The sequence below is a fragment of the Balaenoptera physalus genome (assembly GCF_965194825.1).
Source record: "Balaenoptera physalus genome assembly, chromosome: 2".
Classification (NCBI taxonomy): Eukaryota; Metazoa; Chordata; class Mammalia; order Artiodactyla; family Balaenopteridae; genus Balaenoptera; species Balaenoptera physalus.
The window spans coordinates 91,152,686-91,176,364 of record NC_138883.1 but is presented as its reverse complement, the minus strand read 5'-3'; the positions used below and the strand labels follow the sequence as shown (position 1 = coordinate 91,176,364).

The window sequence follows — 23,679 nt, the reverse complement described above, 5'->3', positions numbered from 1 at the left end:
TGTGGGATCTTCCCAGACCAGGGCTCGAACCCGTGTCCCCTGCATGAGCAGGCAGATTCCCAACCACTGCGCCACCAGGGAAGCCCCCTAATGAATTCTTTAGGAGATATCAAATTTATAAAAAATCACTTAATTTATTGATAATTTGTATCTGACTTCCAAAAGAATCTAAGTTTCCCTATTTAATATGTGTTCATTTTGTTCATTTACTCATTTATTTAAGAAACATTTACTGAAGACTTACTCTGTGTCTGACACTGTTTTAGGTACTGGGTCAAAAAAAAGATGAAAATAACTCTGTCTTTGCCCTGAAGGTGTTTATCATCTATTGAGGTTAACTATCTCTAGCAAAGTCAGGGCTGGGGCCTTTCTTACATTACTAGGGCTCCCTCTAATTCTCTCATCATAGCATCTTAACATGCTGTATTGTCATTATCTGCTTACTTGCCTGTATCCTCCAGTAGATTGTAAGCTCTGTGACTTCAGGTACTGTTGCCTCTCCAATGCTCTACTCTCAGTGTCAAACATAGTGTCTGGAACATAATAGATGTATGTTTCTAGTACATATGCTTTATCAAGTTAAGGACATACTTTTTTGTTGTTGTTTTTTAATTCTTGGTTTGTTAAGATTAAAAAAAATCATTAATGGATTTTGGATTTTATTAAATGTCTATTGAGCATTGAAGATCAGTTAAAAAAAATTACGAATTACACCAATGGATTTTCTTTTTTAAAAAAATTTTATTTATTTTTTTATACAGCAGGTTCTTAATAGTTATCCATTTTATACATATTAATGCATACATGTCAATCCCAATATCCCAATTCATCCCACATCCCCCCCACCCCACCCCCACTGCCACTTTCCCCCACCAATGGATTTTCTAATGTTGAACTGTCTTTGCATTCCTGGGATAAGGCCTACTCGCTTATAATATATTATGATGGATTTGATTTGTTAATTATAAAAAAAGATCTTGGCATATAATTGGTACATTATATTCTTGGCTTATTGTTCATTGGACAGTTTGCCTGCAATAATATTCATTCATTCAGCAAGTATTTTATGTGTGTCTATACCAAGTTATGCAAGGTAATAGAAATTCCTGACTTTTATATGAAACTTATTGTAAAAGATATTTTTTTCTATTTATTTTGCATGATTGAGAATATATCTTATGTACATTTCAGACCCTTTAAAGAAAACCTTACATTATCTCAAATATAATTTTGTGTCATTGTAAACCTTTAAAACTGGGTACCATAATTTGTCATATTGATTTACTCAGATTCACTTAACATTCCCACCATGGTGAATGTGGGCATTCCATTTTTTTTCACAAAAGCAGAGCCTGCAACAGACTTGGAAGGAGGTGTTTGGGAAATGATCCCAGGAGCAGTATTAAAAGAGGATGGAGACTGAGTTAGGGAAGCAGAGGTGAATTATCAAGGCAGGTAGCTCCTGCTGTAGGTAAGGGGCTTCATTCCATCAGGACCCCTAGGAAGAATGCAGCATGCCTCCCAGAATTGTCCACATATTGTCTAGCATGCATTGCATAATTTCTTTATTCATCATTGATGGACATTTAGATCATTTCCAGCTTTTGGCTATTATGAATAATTCTGCTGTGAATATTTGTATACAAATCTATGTGTGGACACATGTTTCGTTTGGTAAATACCCAGGAGTGGACTGTTGGGTTATCTTTTTAAGAATTTGCCTGTTTTTCAAAGTGTTTGTATAATTTTACATTCCTACCACCAGTGTATGAGAGTTCCAGTTGCTTCACATCTTTGCTAACATGTCTTGTTAAATTATATCCACTCTCATAAATGTGTATTAGCGTCATGTTGTGGTTTTTAAGCTATGTTTCTAATTCTGAAGGAGCTGGCACTTTTTAGCTTTTGCTTTGATGTTTCTCATCTAGCTTCCTACATTTGTGCAAATTCCCTCCTCTACTTTTCCTAGTATACCACCACCCCTGTCCTCCAACTCGTTCCTGGTTTTCTTTTCTTTGTGGTGACTTCCAAGATCTGCTTATCTAGGAACAGAACTCATTTAGTTTTGCTAACATAACCTTTTCTACTTTCCAAATTCTGTGACTTCTTGTTGACTCTAGGCAATAAATTTTAACTCCTGTGAGTGATATTAAAGTGCTTGTGAGCTGGAGTCAGACTGTGTGTGTCCCTGGAGAGTCACTAAACCTCTCTGAGCCTCCAGGAAAGCCTCCCCTTTCCACCCTAGTGTGCTGACTATAGAAATTGCTGTATGGTCAGGTCATTCAAGATGGCTGTTCTCTTGCTCTCTGTACTTCCACTGCTCTACCAGTCCCTGCTTCACCTGTACCCTAATTATAGAGCTTAATCAGTTACTACCCGTGTGCTTGCCCCCTACCCCAGCTGCTGGTTTCCCTGGTAACTGATGAGCCAGCCTGACCTCAATTCCACCTATAAATGGTAGCCTCCTTCTCCCCAAGTAGCGAAGATTGCTGCCATGTCTTGCCTTCTGTCTGCCGTACACAATGGGGTGTTGCTGCAGGATGTTTTGCTGCAGACCTGTAAGATGCTCTATCCAATAAACCATTGATGTCTCTGTCACTGTCTCCAGGCTCTTTCTTCGGTCTCAAGGCTGGGCAACTACAAGGTTTGCAGGCCTGCGGGGTGCAGCCCAAAAGATACCCTCTTGGCCTTGCATCCCACCTCATATTACACACCATCACATGACAGTGGTATGTGATCATGATTTGTGTTCATGCTGTCTCGGCTAGATTACAGATGCTTAAAAGATAAGCCCTTTGCCTTTTACCTTTATATTCCTGTGAATGCCTCGCACACTTAAGTGGTCATTCAATATTTTTCTTAGGAGATGATATGTCCATGTTATTAAGATAACGCATGGAAGGCACCTACCACAGTGACTGGCACATAGTAGGTATTTAGTAAACTATATGAAGAGCACTCAGTCAATATGGGGAATGTTACTTATTTCCTCACATTTAAATTGATTTCCCCCCCATTTCACATATTTTGTCCTTTGGCTGATTTAGAAGCCTACTATCTTTCATTTTGAAATAACTTTTGACTTTCAAGGAAGTCACAGAAATAATATAAAGAATTCCCACATGTCAACTGATGTGTCTTCAGGGCATCATATCAAGGAGGCACATGATGTTCCTTTAACTGTTGTTAATTTTGATCATTTGGTTGAGTTGTCTGCCAGATTACCATAAAGTTACGATTTTTTTCCCTTTGCAGTTAGTATCTGGTGGGGAAATACTTCAAATTTATATAAATATCTTGTTTCTCATCAAATTTTTACTCAATAATTTTAGCATCCTTTGATGATTCTTTCCTGAAACAATTATGGAGTTTGCCAAATAGTGATTTTTCAATTTCCGTCATTTCTTCTATTAGTTGACATTTTGCTCTAAGGAATAGCTTTCCCTTCTTCTTCATTTAGCTGTTTATTCATTTGTTATTTTATATCAGTGTAGATTCATGGAATCTTATTTTATTCAGTGAGTTATGATCCATTAGAATCATTATTTGTTTTGTTTGTTCCTTCTTAAACTGTGCAGATGTAAAATCTGATGGGTGGTAGAAAGTGTGGGGAAAGGAGGCTTTGAGTACTTCTGTTCTAGTAAGAGGTGTGCCAAACAGCAGGCCCAAAGGATAAGCATTTATGTGGTTTACACCAACTTAATAAGGACCATCATGAAATAAAAAGTGGTGTAGATTATGCTAAAATATATTGGGTCCTCTCCCTTTCAGGAAATAAAAAGGGTCAGTTGAAAGTAGTTTAGTTATTAAGGTCACTACAACTTCTCTTAATTTTTAGCAGCTGGAGATGTTTGTTGTTTTTGTAGACTGTGAAGTACGAATATGGGGAGTAAATGGAAAATGAAATTTCAGTGTCATTGTCTTGGCACAAGATGGCAGCAGTCAGCCATCGATTCTGTAGCGCAAAGCCTCTAGAATTAACGGTGTCTTTTGCTTTTGCAGGGACTTCAGTACTAGTGCTAATAACATCCAGATTGACAAAACCAAGCCTCTGTGGCACAACTATTTCTTATGTGGATTTAAAGGAATTCAGGTAAATCAGTTTATAAGGCACCTACTAGCAGTTGAGGTTATGATGTGTATTATATCAAGACATTTTATTTACTCTATCATTTTTGTCTCCTTTCAATGCTAACTGATGTTTCTGTTCTATTTTGCTAAATAATGTATTTCAGGGAATTGGGTAGATGTGACTGTTTCTGGGTGGTGTTCATAGGGGGCTGTAGTGACTGTTCATAAGGCAGGTGCAGGTGCATCTGACAGATACCTTTCTAGTTTTCAAATCTTTGTTCAAATTTTCTTTCGAAAGATACATTCTAGTAATATTATTTACATTTTGTTCTAGGGATGTATAGGTGTATACTGTAATAGGATTTAGAGCTGGACAGCCCTGGATTTGAATCTGGGCTGTACCTTGCTGTGTTGATTTAACTTCTTAAGCCTCAGATTTGATATCTGTGAAATGATGTTATTATTATCCCAACAAAGAATTGTTGCAAGGATTACACAGTGCTTGACACATAGTAGGCATTAAATAAATGGCAACTTAGTGTTGTTATTACTATTTTAGATGGGGTTAAAAAAAGATGTAGTGGAAATTATTAGAATAAGTATTTCCTAGAAACACTGAATAATTACTTTGAACATCTCTAATGTCATGTACAAGAACAAGAAGATGAAAAATTTCCACTTTCTCTCCTAATTAAAAAAGTATGAAGGACAAAAAGAAAATTGATTTGCTAAGTCAATTTGATTTGTTTGTTAAAATTCATGTTTTACAGAGCTTGTGTTCTTTACTGCCTGGTGGTCCTATTTGAAACTTTGTTATGAGTAGCCTAGGACTCAGTGGCATATCCATTACAGATATGCATCACATTTATTTCTGATGTATAGTCCTGTACTCTAATTATCGTTGTTCTGGTCTTAGACTTCCTTCCTTCCTTCCTTCCTACCCACCCCCTCCTTCCTTCCTTTCTTTCTCCCAGACACATGGTAACAACTTACAGGAAAAGTTATTGGCAGGTTTTAAATTTTCAAATCATTTGGCTTGTCACATGCATTAGTGGGAATTACAGTATTTGGAAGCATTTGCTTGGCAAATGCAATTTCATATTCCTTATAGCAACATGCCTTTTATAGCATATGGATAAAGTGACCTAAAGAACAAATGTTGCTTTGTGTTGTATTTGAGAATTTCAGGTCTTACAGCCTTCCTTTTCGATTTGACAACTTATGTGCAAAAGCAGGTCTGTTTAATAAATGTTTGGCAGAGAAGTAATTTAAATGTTAGCCTGTTCAGAAACCTTCAAATTCAAATACGAGAAAGTTCCAGAGGATAATCTGTTTATATTAAATTGAACATGTTATCCTTTTGGGATAGCACTATTACTGAATTTGGCAAAACCCATTTGCATTTTGAATCTGTTGTACAGTGTAATTTAAACATTGCGTGATAAGTTTGTAAGTATGATTCACATTCAAGACACCCTGTGGATCAGTTCATGGTTAAATATATAGCGTTCTCCAAGGACTTTTTTTAAACAAGCTGTCAGATGTTCTGTACGAAAGGGCATTGGCAGCAGCGGTATTTTAGTTTATAATTTGTTTGTATTTCTGGAAAGGAAATTTTTAGGTGGTTTGAAATCAAGAAGAGAAGTACATCCAACTGAATCTCTTCTTTTGTGGTGGATGAGTTTTACCAGCTTAGGGAAAAAAAGACAAAAAAAATAAAAAGGAAAAAACCAGTCTTTTATTTGCAGAGTTTTGTTGTTACTGTGGCTATTCTAACTAGTTTATTGAAGTTTCTCTGAAGAATAATATGTATGATGAAATGCATAATTATGTAATATAATAGTATTTTTACTTTGGTCTTGAGCTGTTTGAGTAATTTGTAAACATGATGGTACTTTTTCTTGAGGAGGAGATGACCTTGAATTTATTTTAATTTTTTAATTTTTTAATTTTTTGAATTTATTTTTAATCCTAAACTACAAAGGATATGATATGATATCATCCTAAGTGTCCTCATCCTAGGTATTCATCTAAGTATCCTAGAGCTTTCCATCTTGAGATCAGAGTCTGATTATTTCTTTGGACTTTCCTATTTGTAGAAATAGAGTTTCCCTGCTTTGTTTGGAGTCTGCATTCTCATTTGTGGCTGAATTCTAATTTGGCTGTCTTGAAAGCTACCATATGGCTAATTTGTATCTATAAACCCTAGTAAAAATCTGGATTTCCTCATATAGCTGACTTACATTAAATCACAGTGACAATATGCTGGCCCGGGTTTCTGACCACAGTGAGAAGTTCTCAACCAGAAATCAGAGACCTGGATCTTACTTCCAGCTCCCTATATGTGATCTTGAGAAAGTCTCTTAATCTGCTGGTGCCTAGGTTTTTCCATAAGTAAAACAGAACTGAGAAAGTTTGGAAGGTCCTCTGAAGAAAAGTATTCCATAAAATACTCCATAGAAACAAACCACGGCTTAGTGTTAGACTTTTACAATGACAGAGTGTTGGGATGTGCTACACAGAGATTTAACCTGCCTCACTAATAATTGTGTATTTCTTGTCTTGCTACTTGAATTATAATTGTTTAATATTTTTACATATTGGTTCAAATCAATTAATATTCATGAAAAAGATCATTCAAAGCAATTTTAGGAAATGGATCAGTAGCTTTTTGTTCAACAAAGTAAAAATTAATCTTCCGATTATAGTGCCCTGTGACCAAGAGCCATTAAATAAAATGTCATTCATGTATGGACTCAGCTAGATTGAATTGCACAAGTTGTTTCTATAAGTAGCATAATAAGTCCATTGATAGACTTTTGCTCTCTGAGGAATGAAAGAACTTTCCGCTACTCCTTGAATCCAACCAAAGTTACTAGTGCTATTTTTCCTTCTATTCTTAGGAACACTTTGGTCTTAGTGACGTGACTGGAATGAATTGCTTGGTAGATGGAAACATCCCACCGAGTTCTGGCCTCTCCAGCTCCAGTGCTTTGGTCTGTTGCGCTGGCTTGGTGACACTCACAGTGCTGGGCATGAACCTATCCAAGGTAACCAATTTGAATGAGTTAGCCTGACAGAACCCTTTCTTTCTAAAGTATTAGCGTCCAAATCTCAAAATTAGAACACCTTTCTTCAATTGAAAAACTTTGTCTTACCTGAAAGGACTGCACACATGGGCATGCATTGTAACTTAAGTTCTGCTTGTGATAAACCACAAGGTAGTTGATACCTTCCAAAGAGTAAGCAAATATGTGAAGAGCTGTATCAAAATGCTCTTAGATTAACTAGGGAGATTGAATGCATGGTTATCTTTTTAAAAATTTATTTATTTATTTATTTATTAATTATTTTTGGCTGTGTTGGGTCTTCGTTTCTGTGCGAGGGCTTTCTCTAGTTGCGGCAAGCGGGGGCCACTCTTCATCGCGGTGCACGGGCCTCTCACTATCGCGGCCTCTCTTGTTGCAGAGCACAGGCTCCAGACGCGCAGGCTCAGTAGCTGTGGCTCACGGGCCCAGTTGCTCCGCGGCATGTGGGATCTTCCCAGACCAGGGCTTGAACGCGTGTCCCCTGCATTGGCAGGCAGATTCCCAACCACTGCGCCACCAGGGAAGCCCCTGGTTATCTTTTTAGATCACCTCATTAACAAATTAACTTTAGAGAAAGAAATTCTAGGCTTCATAATTGGGCCTACTTATTTTCACCCAGAACCTTCAGGTAAATACTTGACAAGCAGTGGGTAAAAAGGGTAAAGACCAGGAAATAAAGGAACTGAACAGCATATCTGTTTATGCCAGCAGCTTAGTCACTGAAACAAACTTTTAAAAAAAATATTGCATTGCAAAGAGGAAATACTTATTTAAAGAAGACATAAATCCTACAATAGGTCAGAAAGCCTCAACTTTACAAGTTCACATAAATCTCCGACTTTGCAGTTCAGGGCAGGTGTGCTCAGCTTTAATTAATGTTTTGGAGTTCTGGTTCAAATAAAATATTATCATAGGTTCTTTTTTATCTCATGTACATACACTACCAAGTTTACAGATGGTTTAGGAATATAGACTGGGCATCAGGCAGATCAAGAGAAAGTCACCCACATGCTTTAGTCTTCAGACTGCTTAAACTTTCACTTTGAAAATTTTGTATGTAAGAGAAAAGAAAAATGAAGGAGAAAGCAAAGGCTCAGATAGAATTCTCTTTAGCTGTCATGTGTAACTATACAGGAATTAGTCCTTTGTAAGCAATGGCTCATTTGGAGGTAGGTTACCTTACTTGTTGTTATTTGTTGTTTGAGAAGAGAGAAAGTAAGGGAAAATAAGTCCTTATGTAAAATCTGCTTCCACTGGCACTGTGTTTAATCTGATGGTTTATTTGTTTATTCATTTGTTCATCATTCAGCCATTACTTATCTAGTGACTACTTTGTGCCAGCTAATGTTCAAGGCATTGGTGATATAATAGGTATAGTTTTAACCCTCATAGTACTTATGATCTAAAGAGGGGAATAGAGACAAGTCAATAGGCAACTGTAAGAGAGTGTGATAAGTGGATAAGTCGTGTGCTATGGGAGCAGATCTAATCCACATTTAGAGAACATAGGACATCTAAGCTGAGACAAGGATTAATAGATGTTAGTCAAGAAATACTGATAGCATGATAACACTGATAACATTGGATAGGCATGTTTCAGGCGGAGGAAATATCATGTGAAAATATCTAGAGTAAGAGTGATCATGGCTTGTTGGAGGAAATATGAGGCTTAATTTAGCTGAAGCATATACTAATTTGAATGACAGGGTAGGAGACCAGATGCTGGGCCTTGTAAACCAGTGTTGAGGAATTTGGGCTTTATCTGGATAGCAGTTTGTAAAACCATTGCAGCTTTCAGGAAGAGGATAACACAATCATATCTATATTTTAAAAAGACCACCCTGGCTCTATTATAAAATTTAGACTTGAGGGTAACTGTATTAGCAGTAGAGAGATGCCACTTCTAGGGAAGTGGCAGTGATAATGGGGAGAGAATTAGATGATAGATTTAAGGTACATCTCAGACAGAATCAATAAGACTCGATTGTTGATTGGATGTGAGACAGCAAAGAGTCAAGGATTATACCCAGGTCTCTGGCTTGGTGTGATTCACTGGGATAAGGAATGTAGATGAAAAAATAGGTTTGAGGGGAAGGCAAAATGTTGAATATGAGGAATTTGTGGGCACACTGATGGAGTTATACTATTTAGTTACAAACAATATCTCTGAAAGCCAGGAGTAATATTTGGACTTGAGATGGTCCATTTGAGAGTCATTAGTATATAAATGATTTTTGAAGCCATAGGAGTGGAGGAGAACATCCAGTGGAAGAATGTAGGCACAAAGATAAGGAAGAATAAGACAAGTTCCACAAGCATGAACATTTGAGGGATGGACAGAGGAAGAGATGTCTACCTGAAGAGACTGAGGAGTAATCAGATAGGAGGAAAACTAGAAAAGATGGGCAACAGCAAAGACAAAAGAATACTTCATGAAAGGAGTAGCAGTGGTGTCAAATGCTGCTGAGAGGTTAAGTAAGATGAGGATAAGAAATATCCATTGAATTCAGCATCAAAGAAGTTGAAGAAAACTTTGGCAAGAGCAGTTTAAAATAGGAATGGAGTGAAGGGTTTATGAGAGGTGAGAAAGTAGAAAATTTCAGTGGATACAAAAAGTCTAGATATGCCTGGAAAAAGAGATAATTCAGTGTTTGTGGTTGGGGCTGAGGTCAAGGAATTCATTTCTTTTTAAAGGGAGGATTGGTGAGACTTATTTTTTGCATTTTCCTGGCTTTCTGATGGTAGAATATCTAAGGGAAAAGAAGAAAAGATAAAGAAAAAGAAACACTGAACCTTTGGCATTAATTCTGGCTATCTCTGTGTTTCAAAGTCAAAAATAGCAAATGTATTGGATATAAAAACAGACACATAGATCAATGGAACGGAATAGAGAGCCCAGAAATAAACCCATGCATATACAGTCAATTAATTTACAACAGAGGAGCCAAGAATACATAATGGGTAAAGGACAGTCTCTTCAGTAAATGGTGTTGGAAAAACTGGATGTCACATTCAGAAGAACAAAACTGGACCACTATCCTATACCATACACAAAAATTAAATCAAAATGCATTAAAGAGGTGAATGTAAGACCTGAAACCATAATCAGAAGAAAACGTAGGTGGTTATCTCCTTGACATTGGTCTTGGTGATGATTTTTTTTGGATTTGACCCCCAAAGCAAAGACAACAAAAGCAAACAAGACAAAACAAAAGCAAACAAACAAAAAACAAATAGAATGAAATCAAACTTAAAAGCTTCTACACAGCAAAGGAAACCATCAACAAAATAGAAAGGCAAGCTACTGAATGGAGAAAATATTTGTAAATAATATATCTGACGAGGGGTCAATATCTAAAATATATGAAGAACACATACAACTCAATAGCAAAGAACCCAAATAATCCAATTAACAAATGGGCAGAGGATCTGAATAGATAGTTTCCCCAAGAAGACATACAGATGGCCAAAAGGCACATAAAAAGATACTCAAACTCACTAATCATCAGGGAAATGCAAATCAAAGCCACAATGCAGTATCACCTCGTATCTGTTAGAATGGCTATGATAAAAAGGACAAGAAATAATAAGTGTTGGTGAGGATGTGGAGAAAAGGGAACCCTTACACACTGTTGGTGGGAATGTAAATTTGTATACAGCCACTGTGAAAACAGTATGGAGGTTCCTCAAAAAAATTAAAAATAGAACTGTCATATGATCCAGCAATTCCAATTCTGGGCATTGTATTTATTTGAAGAAAACGAAAACACTGACTCAAAAAGATATATGCATCTCCATGTACACTGCAACCTTTTTTACAACAACCAAGATAGGGAAATGGCCTATGAGCATTGATGGATAAATGGGTAAAGATGATGTGGTGTATATATATACAATGGAATATTATTTAGCCATTAAAAAGAATGAAATCTTGCCATTTATGACAACATGGATGGGCCTTGAGGGCATTATGCTAAGTGAAATAAGCCAGACAGAGAAAGACAAATACTGTATGATTTCACTTTTATGTGGTATCTAAATAAAAATAAATAAACCAAGCTCATAGATACAGAGAAGAGATTAGTGGTTGCCAGAGGTGTGGGGTGAGGGGTGGGCGAAATGGGTGAAGGGAGTCAAAAGGTACAAACTTCCAGTTATGAAATAAATAAGTTATGGGGATGTAATGTATAGCATGGTGACTATAGTTAATAGTACTGTATTGCATATTTGAAAGTTTCTAAGAGAGTAAAACTTAAAAGTTCTCCTCACAAGAAAAGAAAATTGTGTAACCATGTATGGTGATGGATATTAACCAAGCTTGTGGTGATTTCATTTCATAATATACACAAATATTGAATCATTATGTCATACACCTAAAACTAATATAATATATGCCAATTATACCTCAATTTTTTAGAAATTAAAAAAACAAAAACAAAAACAAATGTACTTTACCGGAACTATCTGACTCCATTGCCTAAAGGGAACAATATGTATATCCTAGTTTTCCATGCTAGTCTAAGTTGTACTGACAATTCTTATATTTTCTAGGGGCTGAGCATAATTGTTTGGAGAGATTCTTTGCTGTAGTAAGATGGAATCTTGACTGAAAGGAAGCCCCTAATTTGTCCAAAGTCTTTAGTTAAGTGCCAACTGTATACTTGACTCATAAAAATCATAGAACACGAGACTCAAGGGACTTTAGAGATGAGCTAGTTCAAAAATCTTTTTTTTTTTTTTTTTTTTTGCTGATGTACAGTATCAGTCAGTGTCTCCATAGGAAACAAATGGCACACAGGGTATAACTGAAAGGAGTTTAATAGACTATTTATAGAGGTGTGACCAGGATCAAGAGAACCAACTAGGAAGAGTTCACTTTCTAAGCCAGAAGCCATTATACTTCAGGAGCTGCGGCTATAGCGTGATGTTGCCAGAAATGCATCGAGGTAGGGAGAGTGAGATGGGTGGGAATGGCAGCGAATGGCGATGGGCTAGGGGAGTTGTTCACAGAAGTCAGTCTCCTGGGGTACAGAGAAGTGTGAGAATGGAGGGACAGGAAGGCAAGCAGAGAATAGCCCGCCTATCTGATAAGAAAATGTCCTGCGAGACATTGGTAACTAATGCCCTTCCAAATGATAAATAATCCCCTCCCAATTATATGTAAATTCAGTACCCAATTCAATTGCAGACAACAATTACTGCAAATGGGATATGATAAATAGATGTGGATCTTGTTAATTTACTAATAAACTAAATGTTGCATGTCTGAAACCAGTAAAATAAGATGGCTAGTTACCTAGAAAGTCTGGAAGACAAATTATGAATCAAAATGTAACTGACAGAAGAGTATGATGTGATAAAAGACCTATGAAATAGAAAAAGCTAGAGACTTCTGGTTTCAAAATGACAGAATAAAGACATATCTACTCTTTCTTTACCTCTCATTCATTGTTCTTTTCTCAAAAAATCATCCCCAAACAATAGGGAAAACAAGAAAAGAAGCTCCATCTTTGATAAATCAAGGAGACATAAATAACCCTAAACCACACGATACAAAGATGGAAAGTGGGTGGAAGGATGGTGCATGACTTCGCAGAGTAGAAAGATCAGAGCCAAGTGCCTGTGGAGGGAGGTGCAGATGGAAAGCAAGCTGACTCACAGCTCTCTGGAAAAGCTTAGGAATTAGAGGCACCGGGTATCATAGGAAGCAGGGTGACATGGGGGGTGGGAATTTATTTGAAAGTCTTTATGAGGAGCAGTTAGACCCTCAGAGTCCACTCTTACCTGGCTAAATAAGGAGACCTTTCCCCCCCATCTTTGCAGGAGTCTCTGGAGAAACAAAGATTATCTGGACTTGGGGACACTGAGCCCTGAGAAAGGCAGGACCAGAATAGAATTGAAAACTGGGGGATTAAAGGGCATTCTGCATCTGAACAGTGCAACTCCCTTCCTCTGGTCAGCTCTAGCATACTGGCAGCCTCACCACTGCACACCCCACCAGGAATATTGGAAGATCCTTCTCAGAGGAAACTGAACCATCCTAGAGAAAAGACCTATAGATACTGATGTTTGGTGACCCCCTTCCACAAAAATTCTCCAGCTACCCTATGACCATATCAGAAGCCCATTTACAAAGCTTTTAATCAGCTTTTTAGTGACTCACTCTTAAAGATGATAGGGCATCAAAAGATAGTCGGGGGCTTCCCTGGTGGCGCAGTGGTTGAGAGTCTGCCTGCCAATGCAGGGGACACGGGTTCGAGCCCTGGTCTGGGAAGATCCCACATGCCGCGGAGCAACTAGGCCCGTGAGCCACAATTACTGAGCCTGCGCGTCTGGAGCCTGTGCTCCGCAACAGGAGAGGCCGCGATAGTGAAGAGGCCCGCGCACCGCGATGAAGAGTGGCCCCCGCTTGCCGCAACTAGAGAAAGCCCTCGCACAGAAACGAAGACCCAACACAGCCATAAATAATAAATAAATAAATTTTAAAAAAGATAGTCGGACTTTGGAAAAAAGCCTCCAACATGAAGTAAACAAAGAAGAAAGGAACTCAGAGGAAACAGACAATGCTGAGAGCAGAAAAATCCTTCAGAGAAGTCATGGTGTCCTCAGAGAGATAAAAGGAAATGTTGAAAAAAGAATGTTGCTTTAAAAAAAGGAACAAACAATAAGAAGAACTTTTGGATATTAAAAATACAATAGCTTAAATAAAAAGTTCAGTAAAAAGATAGGAAGAATGCTGATAAAGTAGGAAAAAAAAGAGATGGACAGTAAGAGAGAGAAAGGTAGGAAAACTTATAGATAAATTCCAGAAATACAAGGAGAAACAGAGTAAACAGTCATTAGAATAATAATAACATCATTATATTAATTATATAATAATAATAATATTATTATTATTATTTTTGCCTCGGCTTGTGGGATCTTAGTTCCCCGACCAGGGATTGAACCCAGACCACGGCAGTGAAAGCGCCAAGTCCTAACTACTGGACTGCCAGGGAATTCCCAGAAAATTATTTTTTAGAATAACATTTTGCCAAAATGAAAACATGTGTTCTCAGTTTGAAAGGTGCTCATTGGGTATTCAGCATAATAATGAAAAAAAACCAAACCAAATTATACCTCAGTTAAAAAAATTTTTTAATTTAAAAAAAGAAAAAAATTTTAAAGATCAAAAAAATTTAATTTAAAAAAAGAAATAAAACAACCCAAAGTATATCATCTGGGAATTTTGAAACTTGAATATTAGTAGAAAACACTAAAAGCTGATTGAGAGAGCACAAGAAAAGAAGGGAGAGATCACAATCAAAGGAACAGGAATGAAAATTACTTTATTAAAAATAGCTTTGGAAGATAGAAGGCAACAAAGTAATGTCTTCAAAATATGAATGAATTTTAGCTTAGAATAAATGAATTGATCAAGTTTAAGGATAGACTAAAATAATCTCAAACATGCAAAATCTAAAAGTCTACAGCACATAATCCACCAAAACTAGGGAGTAAACCAAGAAAGAAGATGACATGGGAACTTGGAGATGGGAAATCTAATACAGCAGAGAGCAGTTGGGTATTTATAGAACACTGGTGATGAGAAATCGCAACATAACATCCATGACACCCAGAAGCTTAGAAAACACTCTGTGCAGATTAGAACCCGAAGAGGGAGGGAAAAAATGGAATTGATAAATCTTATCAGGAAAATAAAGAATTGATAAATCTGATGTGTTTGAATGTGTTGAATATGGATTTAACCAAACTTTTTCAGCATAAATTTGTGGAGAAAGATTGGGTGAAAGGTGAGTGTAAGACAGTTAAAATTCTCCTTTACCATAATAAGAAGGCAGTAGGTGAAATTTAACATGGGATACCTAGAAGATAGTATTTTACTCAGATTATTTGATAATTTAAAGCAAGAGCTAGTTGAAAGTGTTTGACTCTTGGCACACTGCATTGGGGATGAGGGCGAGAGCTAGGGATTGCTTTTGTTGATGTCAGCCTTTTAGCTCCTTTGATCTTTTAGATTATGTGCATATATTCTTTTGGTAAATATTAAGAAAAGGACAGAGAGAAGGGGTGAATGAAATGAAAGGTAAGAGGGGCAGTGGATGACCCGAATGACTGCCTTCGGGGGAACTGGAAGATGAAGACATGAGAAGAGATTCAATGAGTCAAAGTTAGAGATTGAGAACAGATGAGCTGCTGGAGTTTGACCAAATCAGAAAGGCCTGGGGAGAGGCTTGTTGATGGGTTTTGGGTGAATCTAAGAATCCAAGAAAATACAGGCATCTTTCACTTAATGGCAGGAATCCATTCCAAAAATTAGATGTTCTGCACAAAATTATTAAGTGGAGGCCTATTTCTTATTATTTTAAATAGGAAAAATTATAATGCATTGCTCTTCAACTCAGAACCTCTAATGTCCTACAGTCTTACAAAAACACAGTAAAAAATTCCACTAAATAAGTAACTTAGAAATACAATGAAAATACTTAAAACAGTTTTCTTGAACATCAGACAATTAATATGGTTGTTAACAAGTTTGCATAGTAGTGCACTGTGTCTTCTCTGTGGACTCCTGGTATCCCAGTATTGCACACACTATTTTATTACCAATGTTGTATGGTCAGGCCACTCAAGATGGCTGTTCTCTTGTTCTCTGTATGTCCCCTGCCCGACCAGTCCCTGCTTCACCTAAACCCACATGACTGACCTTCCTGCACATGACTGACCTTCCTACATACATGCTCCACGCCGCAGCTGATGATTGTTGTTATCAAAGGAGTGGTGAGGGGCTTGCCCTTCTACTGGTTTCCCCGGTGACTAATGATCCCACCTGACATCAATTCCCCTATAACTTGTAGTCTCCCCTTCCCCGCCCCGCCCTGCCCCGGGAGCGAAGACTGCTGCCACCATCCCCTGCACACGGTAGGGTGTCGCTCCAGGACCCTGCTTCAGACTTGTAAGCTCCCCCATCCATTAAACCATTGATGTCTTTGTTGCTGACTCTGGGCTGTTTCTTCAGTCTTGAATCTGGGCAAGCACAGGCCTTGTAGGCCTGTGGGGTGCAGCCCAACAGTTGTATTTAGGTTTCGGGATATAAGTATATTTTTTTCTTAAATAAACACCTTTCAAAAAGTATTGTACTGAGAGATATATAAAGTCTATGCAGTCTGAGTATCAAAACCCAAGAGATGTTCTATCAGCAAAATGTTAGTTGGGGAGGCATTCTGTAAGGTATGCCCCAACTTCACTAGTTCAGGATTCAGGTTGCTGTAGACTTATGTGTTGTTTCTCTGTGTTCTTGGAGTTGTCCTTGGAGGCCAAGAAGAAAGGACCAAATTCCTCTTACGGATCTTAGAGACAGCTGGCTGGCTTGGGAAACAGGTTGCAACTCTAAAGGCTAGCCTTGGATAGGAAAGTGTGTTTGGTTGGCTTCTACCCACAAATTCTTCCCTCTGCTGGGATCTTGGAAGCAGCCATTCAGTGACATTTACTGAACACCTACCACATGCCAGGTATTGTTCTAGGCACCAACTGTGAATAAAATCTGCGAAGCCCCTGCTTTCATGGAACTTACCTGCTGGTGGTTGTGGTGATGGTGGGAGATAATGAACAGCTCTACACATAAATATATAAGATGATATCTGCTAGAGCTAGGAAGAAAAACAGGCTGTGGAAAGGGGAAACTATTTTAGATGGGGAGGTAGGAGAAGTCCTCTCTAAGGAGGAGACATTTGAAGAGAGACCTGAGGGAGCGAGCAGAGAAGGGAGGCAGAAGGAACAGTAAATGCCAGAGACCTAAGGTGAAAGGCTGCTTGTCACGTTCCAGGAATAGCAGAGGCCTGTGAGGATGGGATGTGGTGAGGTGGGGAGAGGGCAGAGTGGTGGAAGGTGAGCTGAGAGTGGTGGTCAGAGGCCACATTGTGCAGAGTCTTCTTTGGATTTCATTCCAAGCCTAACGAAGCCTTTGAAGGGGTTCTCAGCTGAAGATAGCAAGATAGGATTTACACTGATTTCAGTTCTTTCAGCTGGGACTGCCACACTCTACGTTATCCTGGCAAGGGAGGAAACAAGTTTTTAAAAAAGAAAAAGAAAAGAAAAGGAATGGTCAATGCCATTCTGGAACATAAATACACATAGTGGAATACTAACGGAAGACTTAATAACTTAAGTATCTATCTCATCCAAGGTGCGAAATATTTTATACTTAAATGGGAAATAGGGTTGTAAGAGTGGCTCCTTGGTAAAGTTAAACGAGGAAGATTTTAAGTAAGTGGTGAGTACTAAAAAAATTTTAAAGGAAAGGAAGGCCGTGTCTTGACACAAAGTACTGGGAGGGGCCCAAGGGCATTTCAGGCAGAGTGAACCCATAAGTGCATTATAACAGTTCTCTGAGCCAGACTTATAAATATGTGTCAGCTGAGGCCTAGAAATTCTTATGCAGCCTCATGAAATTCCTTTTAAAAACTTATTTGACTACAGGGATGTTTCTAGTTGCTTAAGTCCCTGAACAGATTCAGTTAACTTAATTTCAGGGGCAAATTAGTTGTGTAGACATGGGTTGATACTATTTTCAGAGGAGGGTTTTTGAAGTTTGAAATCCATACTGTGCAAGGGACCTTTGAGGTTCAGAAGCAGAGTAACTGGAATGTCCAAAGTTCTGTGCCAAATATGTCCAAGTTTTTATTTTATAAGTTTATAAGGCCTGTTTCCTTGAGAAAGTTTAAAGATAATTTTTCTTTGCATATAGCTATATTTGAGTTAAATATTTCTTGGCCTTCAGAAAGAGACCTTGTGCTTAAAAAGTAAAGGCATGGTCTACATTACAAAATGAAAAGACTCTCGCAATTATACAAAGGTTTAAACTATGATGTAAAGATTTTTAATGGCACTTTGCTACACAGTATAAGAAAAATCAGAAAACAATTTGCACTGTCACTAATTATTATGTTTAGAAGTCCATACAAAGACATTGTTTCAGTTTGCGTAGAATAACGAAACCTCATCCATATAATGGTTAAGAAAAATAGCAGTTTAAAACATTTCAGCCAGATGTTGACTGCTAATGAACTGCAGCAGCCTGGCCTCTGAGAAGATGGTAAATCCAGAGTACAGTCTTCGAAAAGAATCTCTTAATTAAGTGTTGAACATGGACTGAAGACACGTGCTCACTGGTACAAAAACCACGAGGGCTTAGTGTGAGTACTGGGTGGCCTGTGTTTAAAAATGTTTGAAATTTTAAGTTACTGTCATTAATTAGTGAATATAAAACCATTCACATGGTATTATCAATAAAAAAGAACCAAGTTCCTTTCAGTTATGGGGGATGGTGTTTGTATCTCTGGTTATATTCTTTTTTAGGAGTAGGATTGGAAATGGAATCTTTTATTTAACGATTTTGAGTGATTTGGCCTCACTTGGATGATGTGACTAAGCTGTTTGATTGCAGATTAGAAGCCTTGCTTCACAGAGGTTGTTTAGGTCACCTCTGTTTTTTTTCCATTTCCTTTCTTAGGCTAAATGCATGTTTACCTTTAGCATAAACGAAGGCAAACAAGACTAATTAGGGGGAAGCAGTTTGGAGGAATATGGGTCACTGTTTCCAAGTGGTTTCAAATGAAACCATTATTGCTGAAAATTCATATGCATGCCTGGTTGTGTTATGAAATTTTGTTGTGATTCTTAGATTCTTATCATTATTAGGTCACCATGTTTTGATGCCTCCAAACTTTGGCTTGCACACTGCACTCACAGCAGTGAGTTAAACATTATTCAGTATTTTAAGAAATAACTGGACCAATGCAGGTGTATTAATACACCACGTATGTGCATAGCCCTTACCTTCTACCTTTATTTTATGCAGTTAAAAGATAAACAATAAAAATACAAGGGTAAATAATCCCCCCAATTCAGAGGGGTTTGTCATCTATTTCCATGCATTTATGTTTCATATAGATGATAGTAGCCAATTGATCAACATTTAACCCTATGCTGACCCCCAGACTAATATTTGGTAGAGTAAGCAGGACAATGAAAAGCTCTCTAGACCTTGTCCCTCTTTGGGACCAATTTGCTCTGTAACTTGGATGAACACCCCCATGTCTCAATTTCTGTTTCTAAAATGAGAGTAAGAGCAGCTGTTTCTTTAAATTCACAGGGGTGAATCAGTTACATTTGCCAAATACTTCCAGTTCTCTGACCTTCCTGATAGGATATTTTGGAAAAGTTTAGGGGAAGAGTTTAGCAAGAAAATAGATAAGGTAGGGAAATAAATTAGTCAGGGAAGAGTTTGTAACTGCATGGAGTTTTTTAAAGTGTATTGGTGGTCATGGGAGCAGTAAGGAGACAAGCTGTATCTGTAGATACAAACTGTATCTATCATAGACAAACGCAAAGTAACTCAAGGGAAAAGGTTAACTAATGAAGACTATTTAAGGTATGTTCTGGAGACACAAAGATTTGGAGGTTGCTACAGAAAAATATGGACTTAAGGTTGTGCTAGAATTTGTGTGAGAGTAATGCCCCCCCCCTTTTCATTAAGTACCTAGATGTCTTATATACATCATCTCTAACCTTGCTTTGTAAAGCAAGTTTTATTATTTCAGTTTTGCAGAGGAAAATATTGAGGCTCAGAGAATTTATATAATGTGACCAAAGACAAATTGCTTGTGAATGGAGTTATCTGCATTCCAGCTCAGGTAGATTTGATTCAAAGTAGATGCATTTTCCACTCAGCCATGCTGTTACCTACGGTGTAATGTAATCAGTATTGCAGACATAGGGAGCATACAGGAGACAGGTCCAGCCCTAACATTCTGTGATCTTTCTGGTGTCCTAAAATAGATGGAAGTGAATTATAATTTTTCATGTTTATGCCTAATAGTGTGAATTGAATGTTTTTCTATAGGTTGACAGATTTTATACTCTTTGGCAAGATAATGATTATTTTCTCAAATCCTGCTATATCCAAAGTGAAGGGTTGGATGCTTAGGATACAGAAAACCCTAGGTATAGTCCTTAGATTTAATTCGTTTACAATTTAGTTGGGGATATTGGATTAACATAAAAATAGGAACATCACACAAAAGTAGCATATACAAATTCTTCCAAAGAATATGAAAAGAGAGAACATTTCCCAACTTCTTTTATAAGGCCAGTATAACCTTGAGATCAAAGCAAATGTGCTACCTTGATACCAAATCTGACAAGGACATTACAAGAAAAGGAAAGTACAGGTCAGTCTTTCCCATGAACTTAGATGCAAACAATTCTAAACAATATTATTAGCAAATTTAATCCAGTAATATAATAGGATAATATATCATGGCCAAGTTGAGTTTATTCCAAGAGTTTCAAGTTTGATTTATTAACTGAAATTGATGTAATTTACCATGTGACAGAATAAAATGTGGTAATCTTGATAAAGGAAAGCATTTGATAAAATTTAACATTTGTTCATGATTAAAAAAAAACCTTCAGCAAATTAGAAATAGAATTCAGTATGGTGGCTACCTTTGGGAATTAGGGAAGAGAAATGATTAGGTGGGGACATGAAGGGACTCTCTAGAGTGCTGGCAATACTCCTTTCTTGACCTTGCTGGTTGTTATATGGGCATTCTCTTTGTGACAGATTATTGAGCTTTATTTTATGCTTTATGTACTTTTCTCTGTGTCTTATACTTTAAAAAAAAAGTAAGACTTCCTTCAATCTCAGAACCAACCACTGTTAAAGATTTTTTTATGAATCCTCCAGAAATACTCTATCCACTGTAATATATACATATGTTTTCCCTTTTGGTGATATACATAGGAACATTTTATGTGTGTAACTACAGGGAAAAATATATATATTATATATATATTTGCTTTTATTTAAAAATATAAATTGAGAATTATTCCATATCAGCGTACAAACATAATCTTTTTAATGTAGAGTCTTTTTAATGGCTTTCGTGTTTAATATTATATGGTTATACCATACTTCATTTGGCCTTATAATTGGACACATTTTAATACTTAATAATATTTCTTTACAAGGATATACTATAATTTATTTAACTAGACTTCTATGATGGAAATTTAGGTTGCTTCCAATTTTCCACTATTATAAAAAAGACTCTGATGCATATTCATGCACACAATTTTTTTTCACACTTGATCAGTTCTTTCGTTAGCATAAATCCCAGGACATAGAATTATTGGGTTAAAGACATTCTCATTTTAATAATAAATAAACTTTATTTTTTAGAGCAGTTTTGGCTTCACAGCAAAATTGATCAGAAGGTACAGAGATTTTCCATATATCCCTTGCCTCCACACATGCATAGCCTCATTATCAACATCCTCCATCAGAGGTACATTAGTTACAACTGATGAACCTACATTGACACATTATAATCACCTTTTATATTATGGTTCACTCTTGATGTTGTACAGTCTATGGGTTTGGACAAATTTATATAATGACATGTATCTACCATCATACAGAGTAGTTTCATAGCCCTAAAAATCCTCTATGTTCTGCCTGTTCCTCCCTCTCTCCTCCCTAATCCCTGGTGACAGTTGATCTTTTTTACTGTCTCCATAGTTTTATCCTTTCCAGAATGTCATACAGTTACAATCATACAGTATGTAACCTTTTTTGATTGGCTTCTTTCATTTGGTGATATGCATTTAAGTTCCCTCCATGTCTTTTCATATCTTGATAACTCATTTCTTTTTAGTGCTGAGTAATAGTCCATTGTCTGTTAGTAGATAGACACAGTTTATCCCTTTACCTACTGAAGGACATCATGGTTGCTTCCAAGTTTTGTCAGTTATGAATAAAGCTCCTATAAAATCCATGTGCCAGTTTTTGTGTAGACATAAGTTTTTAACTCCTTTGGATAAATTCCAAAGAGTGCAATTGCTGGAATGTATGTTAAGAGTATGTTTAATTTTGAAAGAAATGGCCAAACTGTCTTCCAAAGTAGCTGTACCACTTTGCATTTTCACCATCAATGAATGAGTGTTCCTGTAGCTCCACAACCTTGCCAGCATTTGGAATTCTGGATTTTGGCCTTTTTAATAGCTGCATATAGGTATTTCATTGCTGTTTTAATTTGCATTTCCCCAATGATATGTGATGTGGAACATCTTTTCATATGCTTATTTGTCATCTGTATATCTTCTTTGATGAGGAGTCTGTAAGGACTATTTTTTAATCAGACTATTTGTTTCATATTGTTGAGTTTTAAGAGTTTGTTGTATATTTTGGATAATAGTCCTTTATCAGATATTTCTTTTGCAAATATTTTCTCCCAATATGTGGCTTCTCTTTTTATTCTCTTGACATTGTGTTTTGTGGAGCAGAAATATTTAATTTTAATAAACTCCAGGTAATTAATTCTTTCTTTCATGGATTGTGTTTTTAGTGTTGTATCTAAAAAGTCATTGCCAGATCCTAAGTCATCTAGGTTTTCTCCTGTGTTATATTCTAGGAGTTTTATAGTTTTATGCTATACATTTAGGTCTGTGATCCATTTTGAGTTAGTTTTTGTAAAGGTGTAAGGTGTGTGTTTAGATTCATTTTTTTTTTGCATATGGATGTCCAGTTGTTCCAGCATCATTTGTTGAAAAGACTATCTTTGCTCCATTATATTGCTTTGCTCCTTTATCAAAAGATCACTTGACTATATTTATGTGAGTCTATTTCTGGGCTCTCTAGTCTGTTCCACTGATTGAATTGACTGTTCTTTTGCCAATACCACATTGTCTTAATTACTGTAGCTTTATAGTAAGCCTTGAAGTTGGATAGTGTCAGTCCTCCAATTTTATTCCTCTCCTGCAATATTGTGTTGGCTATTCTGGGTCTCTTGCCTCTCCATATAAACTTTAGAATCTGTTAGATTCTATTTTAGAAAATAACCACAAACTAACTTGCTGGGATTTTGACTGGGATTGCATTGAATCTGTAGATCGAATTGGGAAGAACTAATGTCTTGGCAATATTGAGTCTTCCTATCCATGAACATGGACTGTCTCTCCAGTTATTTAGTTCTTTTATTTTGTTCTTCAGAGTTTTGTAGTTTTCCTTGTATTGATCTTGTACATATTTTATTCAATTTGTGGTTAAGTATTTCATTGTTTTTTTGGTGTGCTAATGTAAATGGTATTGTGTTTTAAATTTCAAATTCTAGTTGTTCATTGCTGATATATAGGAAAGTGATTGACTTTCGTATATTAATCTTGTATCCTACAGCCTTGTTGTAATTGCTTGTTAGTTCCAGGAGTTATTGGGTTGATTTTTTTTTGTTTTTTGATTTTCTACCTAGATAATCATGTCATCTGTGAACTAAGACAGTTTTATTTCTTCCTTCCTAATCTGTATAGCTTTCATTTCCTTTTCTTGTCTTACTGCATTCACTAGGACTTCAGTATGATGTTGAAAAGCAGTGGTGAGAGGGGACATCCTTGCCTTGTTCCCGATCACTTTAAATTTTGAAATTCATTGTCAAATTGTCATCTAGAAAGATTTTATCAA

General features: G+C 36.8%; 1 protein-coding gene across 20 annotated transcripts in view; it reads left to right on the top strand.

The window, feature by feature from the left end:
* The window catches only part of GALK2 (galactokinase 2), a 140,117-nt gene that overhangs the window by 32,948 nt on the left and 83,490 nt on the right, over window positions 1–23,679 (top strand). For 10 of the 20 annotated variants that reach the window (XM_082453023.1, XM_082453020.1, XM_082453022.1 and 7 more), the window contains one exon: window positions 6,975–7,121. The exons of 1 other annotated variant lie outside the window; for it this stretch is intronic. In XM_082453023.1, coding sequence (XP_082309149.1) covers window positions 6,975–7,121 — 147 coding nt within the window. Of the gene's footprint in view, window positions 1–2,711; window positions 2,730–4,002; window positions 4,094–6,974; window positions 7,122–23,679 lie in introns of those variants that run through there. 9 more of the 20 variants (XM_082453028.1, XM_082453010.1, XM_082453013.1 and 6 more) reach the window with 3 other exon arrangements.